The following is a 14,061-nucleotide window of genomic DNA, read 5'->3' on the forward strand; positions in this document are numbered from 1 at the left end:
ATCGAATTATCTAAAACCATGCATGAGCACTCAGGTATCGAAAATCTGCTGGCGTCCTGGATGACATCTGTGTTTGGACAATGGAAAGGTGTGGCTAAGTAAACTTGGCAAGTGTCAGTGATGTTTTCTTTGACTGTACTTTTGGGAATATTGGTCATCGCTAGTTGTGGTATCATTCCTTGTGTCAGAGGATGGTTGGTAAAGATAATGGCGAGGGTTGCGAACCCTGCCTGGGTTGAGGGAAATTCTTTATTCCTATTATATAATCTGCATTATTATGATTGCATTAAGAACATGTTTTACAGCATTGTTTACCAGTAATATTGTTTACAGGGTTCATATTGCATTGAATAGGTTTGTCATCACATTCATTCTATTCACAGGTTTAGTTCATTTTATACACATTGCATAACTGTGCTAGTTTAGAGTTGATGTTCTATCCAAGAGGGTTTTAAGCTTCACTGGTGAGAGTGTCCAGGTGATACATGTTGAGGGAAGATGAGAACATAGCAGGTTAATTGCATGCATGCTTACAATACACATAAATCTAGTAGCAGGCCTGAGCGAAGGCCCAAGTGTCTTCTACTTCTTATTTGAGACCTGCGCCAATTCAGTTTACTTAGTGATTGGTGACGAGGGTCCATTCCACTAGATTTCCACTAGAGAGGGACCCAGGAAAGGAGCAGAGACCACTTAAGCATGAAGTGTTTTCAAGTGGGAGCTGGCGTTTTATTACTGGACCACCTAGATGACGTGAGGTTATTGTCTGGTTTGCTGAGTCAGGGGACGGCTAGAGAGGGTCAGAGCGAAGGCAGTAGACCTGGGAATGGTGGTTTCGGGGCCCATGATGCCATTAATGGATCTAGAGGTGACAGAGTGGGTCAAGGAGTGACGTCTCTGGAAGAGACGTCAAGAGAGGGAATTGTAGAATTATAGGAATTATTTTAGGGTTACTGTTCATAACCATCATCTTTATCATTGCATTAATTATCATTTCATCCTAGCATTTATTGAAGTTGTTGGCATTATGTTATAATTTGTATTACAGGGGTTATCATAATCTAATATTAACATGTTTATTACAGGTGCAGTTACAACCACTTAAATCGTTGAGTTAAATCTATAATCTTAAAAGCTTATATGCTGAGTATATTGTTACAGTAAAATAGTAGCTGAGTAAAGGCCTGAATGTATTCAGCTTCTTGTTGCATTTGAGTTTGCTTAGTTACAGGTGACGGAAGGATGTCCAGTCCATGGTGACCTCAAAGGCCTTAGGTCATCACCATATTCGGAAGAGTATGCCACAAGGAGGAACCTCTATGTTGCATTTAATTCTTAAAATACATGAATGTTCTGTACATGCAAATTATGTGCTTGTAAACGCAAGAAGGGGCGTTACAATACCCTGATGTTATAAAAGCAATCTAGAGTGTATTTTGGGTAGAGATGTACAACTGTTTTGCAGTTTGCACCTCTCCACGCTGCGTGTATTCATTAAAATCAATTGTTTGATTGACCTCTTCTGGACCATCATTGTTTTACTCTCGTCCTCAATTTCGAACCCATAACAGGAGGAAGGTGGACAAGGTCTGGTCCATTTGGGCAGTAGAGGTGCTGATTTTTGCTTTCAGTTTATTCAGAGGCTACTTACAGGACCCCCAGATCTAGTGTGGAGGAGGGTATCGTGCAGTATTCTTCAGCAGCTTGGTGGCATGGGTTTGGATTTATCTCTGTTTCTGATGGACTCGAGCAAGCTGTGTGGGCTCTGCTGAGAAAAAGGAGGCAACAGCAGGCTGATTCTCTGTACTGGTTGCTGGAAGAACCTGTACAGTTTAGCAGCTTGCTGGATTGCCCTGTCTGGGGGAAGACTACTTTATCCAGACAGCTCCACACTGCATGGGTTTTTTCTCTGAAGTGGGTGTTAGAGCTGGCTGGACCTCGGCTGGATAATCCCGATGGACTCGCTGCCCAGGTTGGAATAAGTTCTACTCGAGTTGTTGTTCAGCTTTTGGATCATTGGAAACACAAGTTAGGTGGAGCTGAATGTTCACTTTTGGCAGGTTATTGTGAAGGCACTCTGTTTCCAAATCATTTAGACCCTTATCCTTCCATCAGACTGTTCCTGGGTTTAAGAACTGCTCTGGTCCTTTACTGGAAGTGGCCTCTGCAAAAACTTTGTATAGGCAGCTTGTAAAAACTCTCAAAGGAAGTTGAATGAACGCAATGACACAGTTTGGAGGACCCATCTCTCCTTAGCACCTGACACGAAACCAGCATGGAGTTCCCTTTATAAGCCTCCCCTCATGAAAAAACATGCAGACTTACAGTGGAGAATTCTCCATGACATTGTTGCCGTAAATTCTTTTGTTTCTGTTATTAACCCTGCTGTGGAAGACAAATGTCCAATCTGTCAGCAGAGAGAGAAGTTGTTTCATTGTTTTCTGAATGTGTTCCCCTCTCAGCTCTGTTTGTACTTCTGAGCACTATCTTCAGTAGATGTAGGGGAAGGTTTTACACTGAATGTCTTTATTTGTGGTTTCAAATTTACTCATCATAGGAAGAGCAAATGCCAGCTGCTTAATATTTTGTTAGAACAGGCAAAAAATTATATGAGTAGGAAGAGGAAGGTGACACAAGGGCTGAATTGTTGGGGTAGTCCCTGTGTTTGTGAAGTCTAGGCTGTTGCTAGAATTTAATTTCTATAAGGCAGCCTCAGACCTACATACTTTTCCTCAGGTCTGGGGTTGCAGAGAAGCAATCTGTAGTGTGGTTGAGGGGCACCTAGTTTTTGGGCAGGTGTTGATGTAACGTTTTGATATTGTAACAAGGCAGCCCTTAGCGGCTGGAAACACAGTGAGATGGACTAAGGCAAGTGCAGTGGAACAAAAGTATTTATTTGCCATACAGCTCTCCTTACAACAATTAACTCATCGAGCTTCTTCACAGCACAGAATCCCTCTCTAATGACAACCGGCAGCCTTAAATATGTTCAGCTGTCACCGACTTAACCATTATTCCACTCTCAGATAAATTCTTAAATCCCAACATTCCACCACAGTATACAATATATCAACTATAATAAATAAATACATAAATACATTTCACATTTTCATATTAATAAATATTTCACACTTTAATGTTACACCAAACCCAATATTATAAAAACCCAGAAACCCAAGCACAAAAAGATTCACCACACTCTCTTTACCAATGGTCTCTCCCGGAACCTTTAAATGGTGTCTGGACCCCCGGGGAAACATTTGCCCAAACATGCTGAAGAGGACACAGGCAAGAAAGGTGAGTAATCATTATCTTACAAACACTTATTTGCACCACTTTTATTCCTAGATTTCACACACACATTTGCATTAGTTTTCCTTACCGGTAAACCTTAATCACAATCTCAATCACCATTCTTCTTTCCTGACAGACAACCACCACACTCCTTGATGAGGAGCAGCTGTGCAGGATCTGAAACAAGGCTACCAACTGATTTTAAAATTCCCAATAAATATTCAATAAATATTTAAACTTCTTGTGTGCAAATGTTTTACTGCGCAAATCCATGCTTAAAGTGCAATGCTAAATAAAGTGCTTGATAAGGTGCTTTTAATAAAGTGAAAGGTGTGCTCTAAAGTGCTATACAAATAATATAATATAAATAAATGTAGTAAGGGAGTCCTCTTCCTTACAGATATATTGTGGGATTTTTTGTTTGTTTTTTTTGATTGATTTTGTGTTACACTTTCAATATAACGGGTGTTGTAATATGTCGATTATTTCATGAGTAATAAACATATATTTCAAAAATCTAATCTCTCTCACTCTGTCTTAGGTTCTGTTTCTTTTCTGAATGCGTTTTGTTACAGACACAGCAGTGGGTGACCTGTTGCGCTTTACTAGTGCTTTGTCCTTTTTTGCCTGTTCTCCATTTCTTCCCCTTTTTTGTCTTTAATTTGTTTTTATGTTGAGCATGTTAACTCACACTACACATATAAAATAAAATAAAAAGGACAGGGAGTTTACAACATGATTCTTCTTGCTAAAGCTGCCAGACAGGACAGGTTGATTTAAAAAAGCAAAAACAAAAACTGTTTCCCCATTATTTCCCCATTTATTTATTGTTTATATTGCTTTATTTAGATCTTATGCATGTGTTTATTAATTTATTTTACATTCCCATATACAGTATTTAGTTCAGTTTTATTCTGTCTTGGTTATCTCAAATACATCAGAGGCATGTTAATTATTTCCAACATTTCTAACCTGGTATCTTGTTCTCTAGATGAGTGAAGCTGGTTCAGTCTGCAGGACACACACAAGCCGTGAAACATGGCCTCTGCATCACAGTCTGCTGAAGGTTATATCGGAAGTGCAAGACGCCACCTTGTGGGCGAATTAAAGAATCTATCTGTGATTTTAGAGAACTTATATCAGCGAGGAGTTCTCTGTGATGAAGAGGTCAGTAAAATACAGGCAGAGAAGGACGACTACGACAAAACCAGAAAAATACTGGACTCAGTCACAAAAAAAGGGGAAAAAGCCTGCTATGAGTTCCTCAAAATTATTGACATGACAAGGAAGAGGACTTTGGAGAGACCACCTCTTCATCCTGGCACCAAGACGTTTGACCTGCATCACTGGATCAGCTGCTTTTCCTTCAAGGAAGACACACAAATGAATGCAAACTATTTACAAGGTATTCTGAAGCAAAATCCAGATTAAATATTTGTTACATTTCATTTTCTTTGTTATCTTTTATGTACTGTTTCTATAAAATGTGCTTAAATGTGCTGGTATAAATATGTATCCATTATTTTGTAAGAAAACTACATTTGATTAAAAGTCACTTTGTTTTCTCACTGTTTTCAGGACCACGGCCGTGCCACAGATATCAGGAAAAGTTAAAGTCAAATGCAAAAGAGATGTCAAAAAAGTTTTGGGGAGAAAGTAAAAAGCTGTTTGGAGGAAAGAAGAAGCCTGATCTGTCGTACGCAACACTTGTATTAGACACAGACGAAAGTGTTTCTCCGTCTAAAATAAAGAAAGTGAAGAAAAAGAAAAGCAAGCTGAGTCGCCCTAAAAAGATGAGAAAATACATCCCTGAGGAGAAACCAGACATTTCCCCCAGTGAGCTGCTGGAAACCGATAAAAACATTCTCTTGGTTGGAAAACCTGGAATTGGAAAGACAGCACTGACTCATGAAATGTTGAGACTCTGGGCAGAAAGAGAAAGCAAAGAGCTCGATTACATGTTTTACTTTTGCATGAGGGAAACATCTGACATCATAAGGGCCAAAAACTTAGAGGAACTTCTTTTTGGTGTGTTCTGTGAACCTGATGAAGGCAAAGATGAGGTCTTACAGGATATAAAGAGACACTCTGACAATGTCATAATAATTTTTGATGGGATCACAGATCTCTCCTCACAGGTGGTCAAGAAAGTTTTAACAAAGAAACTACTTCCTCTTGCAAAGATCATCATAACATGCAGACCAGATGATGAGGATGAAGACTTCCTTTCTGGGGACTTTGACAGAATGGAAGTGAAAGGCTTTAGTGAGCAGACTATAAAAACATACTTATCTGCAACACTCGGTGAAGATCAGAAGAAAGTTTTGAGTAACTTGGAGTTGGTAACACTTTGTCATGTCCCCATGTATGCACTGATGATAGCTGCTTGCTTTAAATCAGATGACTCTCCACAGCCGTGTACAGTAACTGAGATCTACATCAATATTGTTCGATTCTGCCTTCAGATAAACAGCAAAACAAAGAACAAAGATCTAAATTCGTTCATCAGCACCAAGAAAGAAGAAATTCTGTCTCTGGCTGAAGTTGCTTTTCTTGCAACTCAACAAAAATCTGTGAACCTGACAAACCTGCCCTGTAAAGACAGCTGTGTCCTGTCCTTCCTGAAACCACTTCTCATTAAGGAGGCCGTGACTGAAACAATAACCACACATGCATTTCTCCATTACACAGTGCAGGAGTTTTTTGCAGCACTGTGGATCCTGAAGAATCCTGATAAAATCAGAGATGTTTTTCAGCAGTGCCTCACAGAGGAGAAGAAACACATGAAACATCTGATCCCCTTCATGTGTCGACTGTTGAATGAGAAGAGCCCAAGTTTGATGAAGCATCTGATTCCAGATCAGGACCTGAAGAATACATCTAACTGGTTCTTCAAGGAGCTGATAAACACATTTCTTCCTCATCTGTGTGAGCAAGAAGAGGCTGATACTGAGGACAGTGGGCTCCATGTTGACATACTGTTCTTATGCCAGTGCTTGTATGAGTCCCAGAGTCCTGAAGCATGCGTCTACTTTCTAAACAAGCTAAAATACCGCCTTGACCTCAGTGGAGAGAGTCTGGATACTTACCCTTGCTGTGCTGTGGCCTATGTGGTCACTCAGTCAGAGAAAAAGAAAATATGTCTGAACCTCGAGGATGTTGTGATATCAGAACAAGGAATGAGACAGCTGTTTGAATGCTTTAAAAATGTTCAGTGGTAAGAATGAACCTGCGCTTTTTGGCTTATATTACTGCTTAGGTTACATCCTTTAATGAGACGCGTATTCTTGGTTAGTTTTACTCTGAGGTAATGATCTCTTTTTAATTGTAGGTCTGACCCTCTGCCTCAACAGCTTTGGGAGATTTTTCTTATCAATGAAGAGCAGATGAACTTTGTAAGCTTACTCAGCCTAGATGGAAACCTTCACCTTCTAGTTGATGGTGAAAAGAAGCTTTTTGAAAGAGCTGTGGAAATCATGCAGAGGATGCCTACAAAGGTTAATGTGTGCCTCCACTGGGACAAGGAAACTCCTGCCTGTCACAGTCAGTGTGAGTCTCTGTTAAAGGCTTTGCCGTTCATCAGCTCACTCAGGTATGTAGCTTTTGCTTGCAAATAATTATGACTGTTAAAATGGAAAAAATAGGTTTTGACTTGTTTTCAACTATTTTAATACTTTTTACAGAACTAAATAATTTATATCAATATCTAATGTACTGACAATGTAACTTCCATTTTTTAATTACTGTTTTACTTCTTTAAGAAATAATGGTGTAACCCTAAAGACCAGGAGGTAATAATGACGGGAGTCTACCGCCCACTGAATTGCCAGGCAGTCCTTTTCCATGGTGCTGTATCTGGCCTCCCACTCTCAAAGTTTCCGGCTGATGTACATGATGGGGTGGTTGACTCTTCTTACTTCCTGGGTTAAAACACTCCCAAGCCCTCTGTTCAAGGTGCTGGTTTGCAGAATAAAAAGAAGGGAGAAGTTAGGTGTGTGGAGCAGGGCTTTCCCACAGAAAGCTTCTTTCACCCACACAAATGCCGCCCGGCACTGCTTCCTCCACTGGACCAGGTCCGAAGCACCCTTTCGGGTGAGATCGGTCAAGGTGTCAATTGCCATTGTTTTATCCATCTGAGGATGCACCTGCCCAACTCCCACGTGGTACCCCAAATACTGTACCTCCCTCTGTCCAACAGTGCACTTCTTCTGGTTCCCCGTGAACTCCGCCTGCCTCTGGGACTCCAGCACCATGGCCACCCGCTGCACGTGCTCTGCCCAATTGTTGCTATGGATGATGACATCATCCATGTAAGCGGCAGCATATGCAGCTTTTAAACACAGTACCCGGTCCATAAGGTGCTGGAAAGTGGTCAGGGCTTCAAATAAGCAGAATGGAAGTGTGATTAATGGGTGCAAACTGTAAAGAGTGGATAAGGCCGTTTTTTCCCCCCTTAGACTCTGCAGATAAGGTAATGTGCAAGTAGCCCTTGGTTAAATCCAGTTAAGTAAAAAAGCGAAAAAAGCGAGCACTGCCTAACCGGTCCAGGAGCTCATCGACCCGGGGCATGGGATAAGCATCAATCTCTGACACCTGATTCACCTTGAAATAGTCCACACAGAACTGTATAGACCTACCTTTCTTCTGTTGATGCCATCTTTAGCATTTCTGCCAATTCCTTTTGAACAGTCTGTCTTTTGTGCTCAGATAACCTGTAGGACTGTGAATGCACCGTGACGCCAGGCTGCATTTCTAAGTGATGCTCCATGAGATTCATATGGCCAGGCAGAGGAGAGAACACATCCACAAACCGCTGTTGAAATGGGTGTTAACTGCTGCTCTCTGGGCCTGTGTGAGATGGTTACAACAATGGAGGGAGGCGGGAATGGTAGAATTTGGCACCTCCCAATTCATCTCTTTCCTTAACCAGGCTCACAAGAGCAGCGGTTTCAGCCCCTATCTATGCTTTAAGGAGATTGAGGTGATAGATCTGTGTGGTTCCGCCCCTGTCTGACCATGTCACCTTGTAGTCCACGTCCCACACTTGCGATGTGACCACGAAGGGCCCTTGCCACTTGGCAAGTAGCTTTGAGCTAGATGACGGGAGTAATACAGCACTTTATCTCCCAGTAGAAATTGCCTGGGTTTAGCCCCGCTGTTGTACAGGTGCTGGTGTTGTTCCTTGGCCTGAACTAAATCCTCCCGTGATAACCTATCCAACGCTTGAAGCTTTGCTCTCAGGTCCAGGGCGTATTGAATCTCGTTTTTAGGCGGGCTTGGAACCCCAGTTGAGCGCCAACCACAGTTTCCTGCCGAACAATAACTGAAAGGGAGAAAATCCCAGCACCGCTTCAGGGCTGACCATCGTGAATACACTGACCATCGTTTCTTATAACTTGGTCGAAGGCTGAGCGTAGGTTGTCATCTCGAGACTGCTCCAATAGAAAAGTCATCCGTAGAGCACGCTGCCGTATGCTCCTCCCTGGAGCCGGTGTTGGATGACCCCGCATTACCGCTCAGCATATTTACTAACTATGCTATGCGTCCTCTTATGTCCGGAGGTAACAGCATTTTAATACCTGAAACTACCATAATCCGACAAGAATGTTTGAATGACAGATTAGGGTTTAAAGATTTAGGGTTTAAAGCAGGGGTGGGCAACTCCAGGGTCAACAATTACAACCATAAACACACAAAAAAAAACCTTAGGGGTGGCTATTTTCCGCTGTTTATTTTCAATACCATGTTTTGACAGGTAGCTAATTTTAACTTTTAACTTTAACATTTGTATTTATATGTAACACAGTATCGTAGCTGTCTCAGAATTGGGTTTGTACAAGCATGGGCATTCTACATTTATAATAAGTTTTTCCCCTTTTGTATTACAGCATGACACAGACCCTGTGTCTACTCCCTGCTATACATTGGGTGCTTAAAGTTTGATCAAATCAAGTTTAACAGAAATCTGAAATTTTGTTTTTCAGCTTCAGAGGTCCAGTTTCATGGAGGCAGGAGAAATACCATGGGACACTGGAGAGGGAGCAGAAGAGGCTATTCATGGATTTATGCCTGAAAGCAGCACTTCAATATAAAGAAAAAAACAAACATATACTGAAGAGGCTCCTCCTATTGTTTCCAGTTAAAACAGACATAGACAACATCTTTCTTGATTTGTTTGAACATGTGAAAGAGTTTTCAAGTAACTTTAAAATGGCTTTGAAGCCATTTTTCCAGTCAGCTCCTGCAGTCTGGTCCATAAACCTCTCAGAGAGAAAGACCTCCATCCTCCTGGAAGTGCTGAAACTCCAACCAGAGAAGAAACAAGTGGAGCTGACAGGCTGCTCACATGAAGAGAGTGAAGTGAGGAGTTTCCTGCAGTGTCTGCCTTATATCTCACAGCTCAGGTACATGTATTAGATATCTATTTTTATTAGCAACTGTTCAATCTAATTATTGTGTGCCTTCATAAATATTGTGTATATTTATATTCCATATGATTTCAGTGTCATTCCTCAGTTATCAGAACATTCAGAGGAAATCAGGTTCTTTGTGAATCTGTTCTGTGCAGCAGCAGAGAGAGAACAGCAGACAGGAGAGAAGATACTGGAGCTGTTATCATCAGTGTACAAATACAAAGGATTCCTTCTTAAAGAGCTATGGTGTGATTTCCTGCTGGATGTGTACTCTTATCAAACTAAAACAGGCTTGAGTGTCCTTCCATCATTACAGTCAGTTTTCCAGTCAGCTCCTGCAGTCTGGTCCATAAACCTCTCAGAGAGAAAGACCTCCATCCTCCTGGAAGTGCTGAAACTCCAACCAGAGAAGAAACATGTGGAGCTGACAGGCTGCTCATATGAAGAGAGTGAAGTGAGGAGCTTCCTGCAGTGTCTGCCTTATATCACAGAACTCAGGTAAATGGTCAGCACTTTTGTGATTTTGGTTGTCTTTGGGTTTTTATTACGCATGCAAATTAAAATATTCTAAGACCCATGACATAATTTAGAGAAGTAATCAAGTTCATTCTTATATTTAAGAAAATATTATCTTGATTTTAGTTTCAAGCCTCAGGCATCAGAACCCTCAGAAGAAACCAGGTTCTTTGTGAATCTGTTCTGTGCAGCAGCAGAGAGAGAACAGCAGACAGGAGAGAAGATACTGGAGCTGTTATCATCAGTGTGCAGCTATCAAACATTCACTCTTAAACAGAAGTGGTGCGATTTTCTACTTGACTTGTACCCCAGTGTGTTTGAAATGGGTTTGAGTGCCCCATCATCATTACAGTCAGTTTTCCAGTCAGCTCCTGCAGTCTGGTTCATAAACCTCTCAGAGAGAAAGACCTCCATCCTCCTGAAAGTGCTGAAACTCCAACCAGAGAAGAAACAGCTAAATATCACAGGCTGGTCACATGAGGAAAATGAAGAGAGGCATTTCCTTCAGTGTCTGCCTTATATCTCACAGCTCAGGTGAATTTTTTTTCACATTTCTGTTTTCATAACAGGTTCTTTGATCTAATTTAGTGTTTCTGTTTGCAATTATCATATTAGAAGCACTAAAACATTTTAATCAATGTCCATACTAGAGTTTTCATAAAATGTCCTGATGAAAAACGTTTTTAAATCTTCTTGATTTCAGTTTTGTTACTACATCATCAGAATCATCAGAAGCAGTCAGGTTCTTTGGGAATCTGTTCTGTGCAGCAGCAGAGAGAAAACAGCAGACAGGAGAGAAGATACTGGAGCTGTTATCATCAGTGTGCAGCTATAAAGGATTCCCTCTGAAGGAGATATGGTGCGATTTTCTCATGGACCTGTACTATTATACAACAAAAACAGGCTTGAGTGTCCTTCCATCATTACAGTCAGTTTTCCAGTCAGCTCCTGCAGTCTGGTTCATAAACCTCTCAGAGAGAAAGACCTCCATCCTCCTGGAAGTGCTGAAACTCCAACCAGAGAAGAAACAAGTGGCGCTGACAGGCTGCTCACATGAAGAGAGTGAAGTGAGGAGTTTCCTGCAGTGTCTGCCTTATATCTCACAGCTCAGGTAAACTATTTCTAACACCCCTTTCAATAATTGGGATACAAATTTTAATGTTTACCTGTGTGCTAAGATAATAGCTAAGGTTCGACTACTAGAGCAAAGTGGATGACTAATGAAATGCTCAGAGAATTTGGTCTGATGAACTTGTATTCTCAAATGAATAATCTCACATACATACAATGAAAACAACAGCATTACATGAAAGGAAAAATTGGGGCGACGTCATGAAAAATAATAAATCTCTCTCATGTCAGCCGACACCCTTAAGTGTGAGTCCATCAATGAGGCTTCTCCTTGCAGGAGGTGCAAAGGAGAAATGAGGTGCAATTCTGTCCTACCACTTAAGTACAATTTGTACAGTTCAAGGCTTATCCAAAGAATTTAGTTTTCTTCTCAGATCAATCATCTAAGAAATCCTGAAAGGGTGGCTCACTATCTTTGGACTGGATCATCACTGAACCGTACACCCCAAAAACCTGACCTGTATATCACAGTCAGAGTAACATTCAAAAATCTACATTTAGTCATTCATACATATATTCTTTCCTATATTTTCTTCATACATACTAGCAAATTTGCATTTTCTGTCTCTCCAGTACACAGAAAGAATGACAAAATATTCCAAAACACTGACAATGATCATTTCTTACCAAAGTCAACAACAAAATGGGCTCTCTTGGTCCTGATCTTCAAAATGGCAATGGTCCAGCGTTGTAGCAAAAGAAACAAAGAAACATAACCCCACTTTCTTTAAACTGCATTCACTTCACAATGAACACAATTAAAGGGTTGATACAATGACTGTAGAAAACATGGACGACGCAACAGCTCCCCTACAGCTGGCTGCAGTATAGGTCATAAACCCCGCCTCCTCCATGTTAGTGGATGGGACTGCGGTCAGACTAAAATAAATTAATTCTCCTCAGATAAATTTTTTCCAAGCATTCTTTCTTTTGTTATCAATAGTTCTCATCACGCTGATTTATGTCCAAGGGGTCTCCTTTCCCATAAGTTTGATTCTAATTCCTACCGATGTTAAATTGGGGTGAAACGTCATCATAACAGCTTTGACTGGCAGCTGCAGTCATGGAGAAACTTGCGTATCTCTGTTCGGGAATAGCAGATAGAGCGTAGGCTCTGAGAGGAGGGCCAGCGTTTACGTTACGAAAACACGCCTGACTGTTTTAACTTGACAGCCTGAGGTGTTCTTCAGTAAACTGGACTACCCGACAGAAGGACCCGAGGCCCCGCTGCACTTTTTCGGTAAGTTAAATATGTTTGTAAGCTACTCCGTAACCACCGTCCTTACACAAACTAGAGATGGACCGATTCGATATTACGTATCGGTATCGGTCCGATACTGACCTAAATTACTGGATCGTACGGTGGCCCCTAGAGACAAAGCATGTACAAACTCCAAAACACTTACAAAGTTACAAACTTACTCATTTTGAGTACACTGTACAGCCTTGTTAGTTCCTAGAACTCCCCAAAAAAAATATGGAAACTCGTTGCCTCAAAAAAACTAAGTAAAGCTTACTTAAGATGACTGTTAGGACAACTTATACATTGCAAGTCTGCAGTATTAAGAATAACTTGATATTTCTGACTATACAATGTTAATTTACCTACTGACAAACATTTCAAGTTCAACTAAATGAAAAAACAATTTGTGGTTACCTGAATATGATTAAAAATAATTAACAACACTTTTTGTAATGATGTTAAAATCAGCCAAACTTTTATTTTCAAACACAAAGTATAACAGCCAACATACTGGTGTCATGAACCGAAGTTCAGTGCACAAGCTGGACCCAGAAGCAGAGCCAACACGCACAGGAGTACGAGAAAATAAACTTTATTTCAACTAAAGGTGTCCCGGAAGGGTTAAAGGAAAACACGCGTGAAACTAGAGAAACCAAGGGACCGGGAGATGAGTCGCGCAGGAATGCTGAAATCGGGACTGTGGGAGGCTGCAACAGAAAAAGGAAAAGAATTACTGGGGAGCGGGGAAATAGCAGCATACGTGGGGGAGAGTATGAGTCTTACGGTCAAGGCGGGGCCGTGGGAGCTGGAGGGAGGGGTGAGGGTCCGCGGGGGAGCTCCAGGAAAGTAGAGATGACGGGTACCGAAGGCGATCCAAACTCCAGACGGGCAGGTGGACAGGCAGGTGGCTCAAAAAACACGGCGAGCTGTTATCGCTGTGAGGCGACTAACGGACTGGCGTGGAGCAGCAGGCTGGGCTGGATCAAATAGTCCACCTGATGATCCCCTGGGATGGGATGCAGGTGTGGAGTTAACAGCCACGCCCGTGGGCGTGGGCATCCCATCAGCTCCTCGGACACCGGACCGCGGACCATGACAACTGGACACTGTTCTCTTGAACAACAAACAATTATATTTCCATCACTGTTATATTCTTACAATGAAACAAAGTCTCAGATGTAATTATTCTGAAAATAAGTTTAGGCCTACCACAAGTTTGTTTTGTACTTACATTACTTTTATAATCAAAATAAAATATTTGTTGTTCTGTCACTACTACTACTACTACTACTGTCACTGTCTCTAATTTAAACAACGCATTTGTTTTTCATTCCAACACATGAGCTGGAATGTTGTATTATTTTAAGGATGGCTTGTTTCCAGTCCAGGCATTACTGCCTTAATGACTGTCATGGATCGAGGTGATCCAAATGTAGGTGCAGAAGAAAGTCTTGAACTTCCCTT

At 41.3% G+C, this 14,061-nt stretch overlaps 2 protein-coding genes and 1 long non-coding RNA gene across 3 annotated transcripts in view; all 3 read left to right on the forward strand.

Annotated features, from left to right (window-relative positions):
• The window catches only part of LOC102077781 (uncharacterized), a 160,465-nt gene that overhangs the window by 103,992 nt on the left and 42,412 nt on the right, over positions 1-14,061 (forward strand). The gene's annotated exons all lie outside the window — the stretch shown is intronic.
• LOC109204420 (nucleotide-binding oligomerization domain-containing protein 1) overlaps positions 1-14,061 on the forward strand; it is a 40,236-nt gene that overhangs the window by 17,190 nt on the left and 8,985 nt on the right. The window contains exons 4-7 of the mRNA XM_025903348.1: positions 4,286-4,699; positions 4,873-6,511; positions 6,626-6,886; positions 9,279-9,698. Of these exons, the coding sequence (XP_025759133.1) occupies positions 4,333-4,699; positions 4,873-6,511; positions 6,626-6,886; positions 9,279-9,698 (2,687 nt within the window). The 5' untranslated portion in view covers positions 4,286-4,332. The remainder of the gene's footprint in view (positions 1-4,285; positions 4,700-4,872; positions 6,512-6,625; positions 6,887-9,278; positions 9,699-14,061) is intronic.
• On the forward strand, positions 10,148-11,251 carry LOC112843941 (uncharacterized). Its single transcript, XR_003216492.1, has 3 exons — positions 10,148-10,205; positions 10,350-10,757; positions 10,927-11,251. It is a non-coding gene; the product is annotated as an uncharacterized LOC112843941 (long non-coding RNA).

This window comes from Oreochromis niloticus, linkage group LG23 (genome assembly GCF_001858045.2).
Source record: "Oreochromis niloticus isolate F11D_XX linkage group LG23, O_niloticus_UMD_NMBU, whole genome shotgun sequence".
Classification (NCBI taxonomy): Eukaryota; Metazoa; Chordata; class Actinopteri; order Cichliformes; family Cichlidae; genus Oreochromis; species Oreochromis niloticus.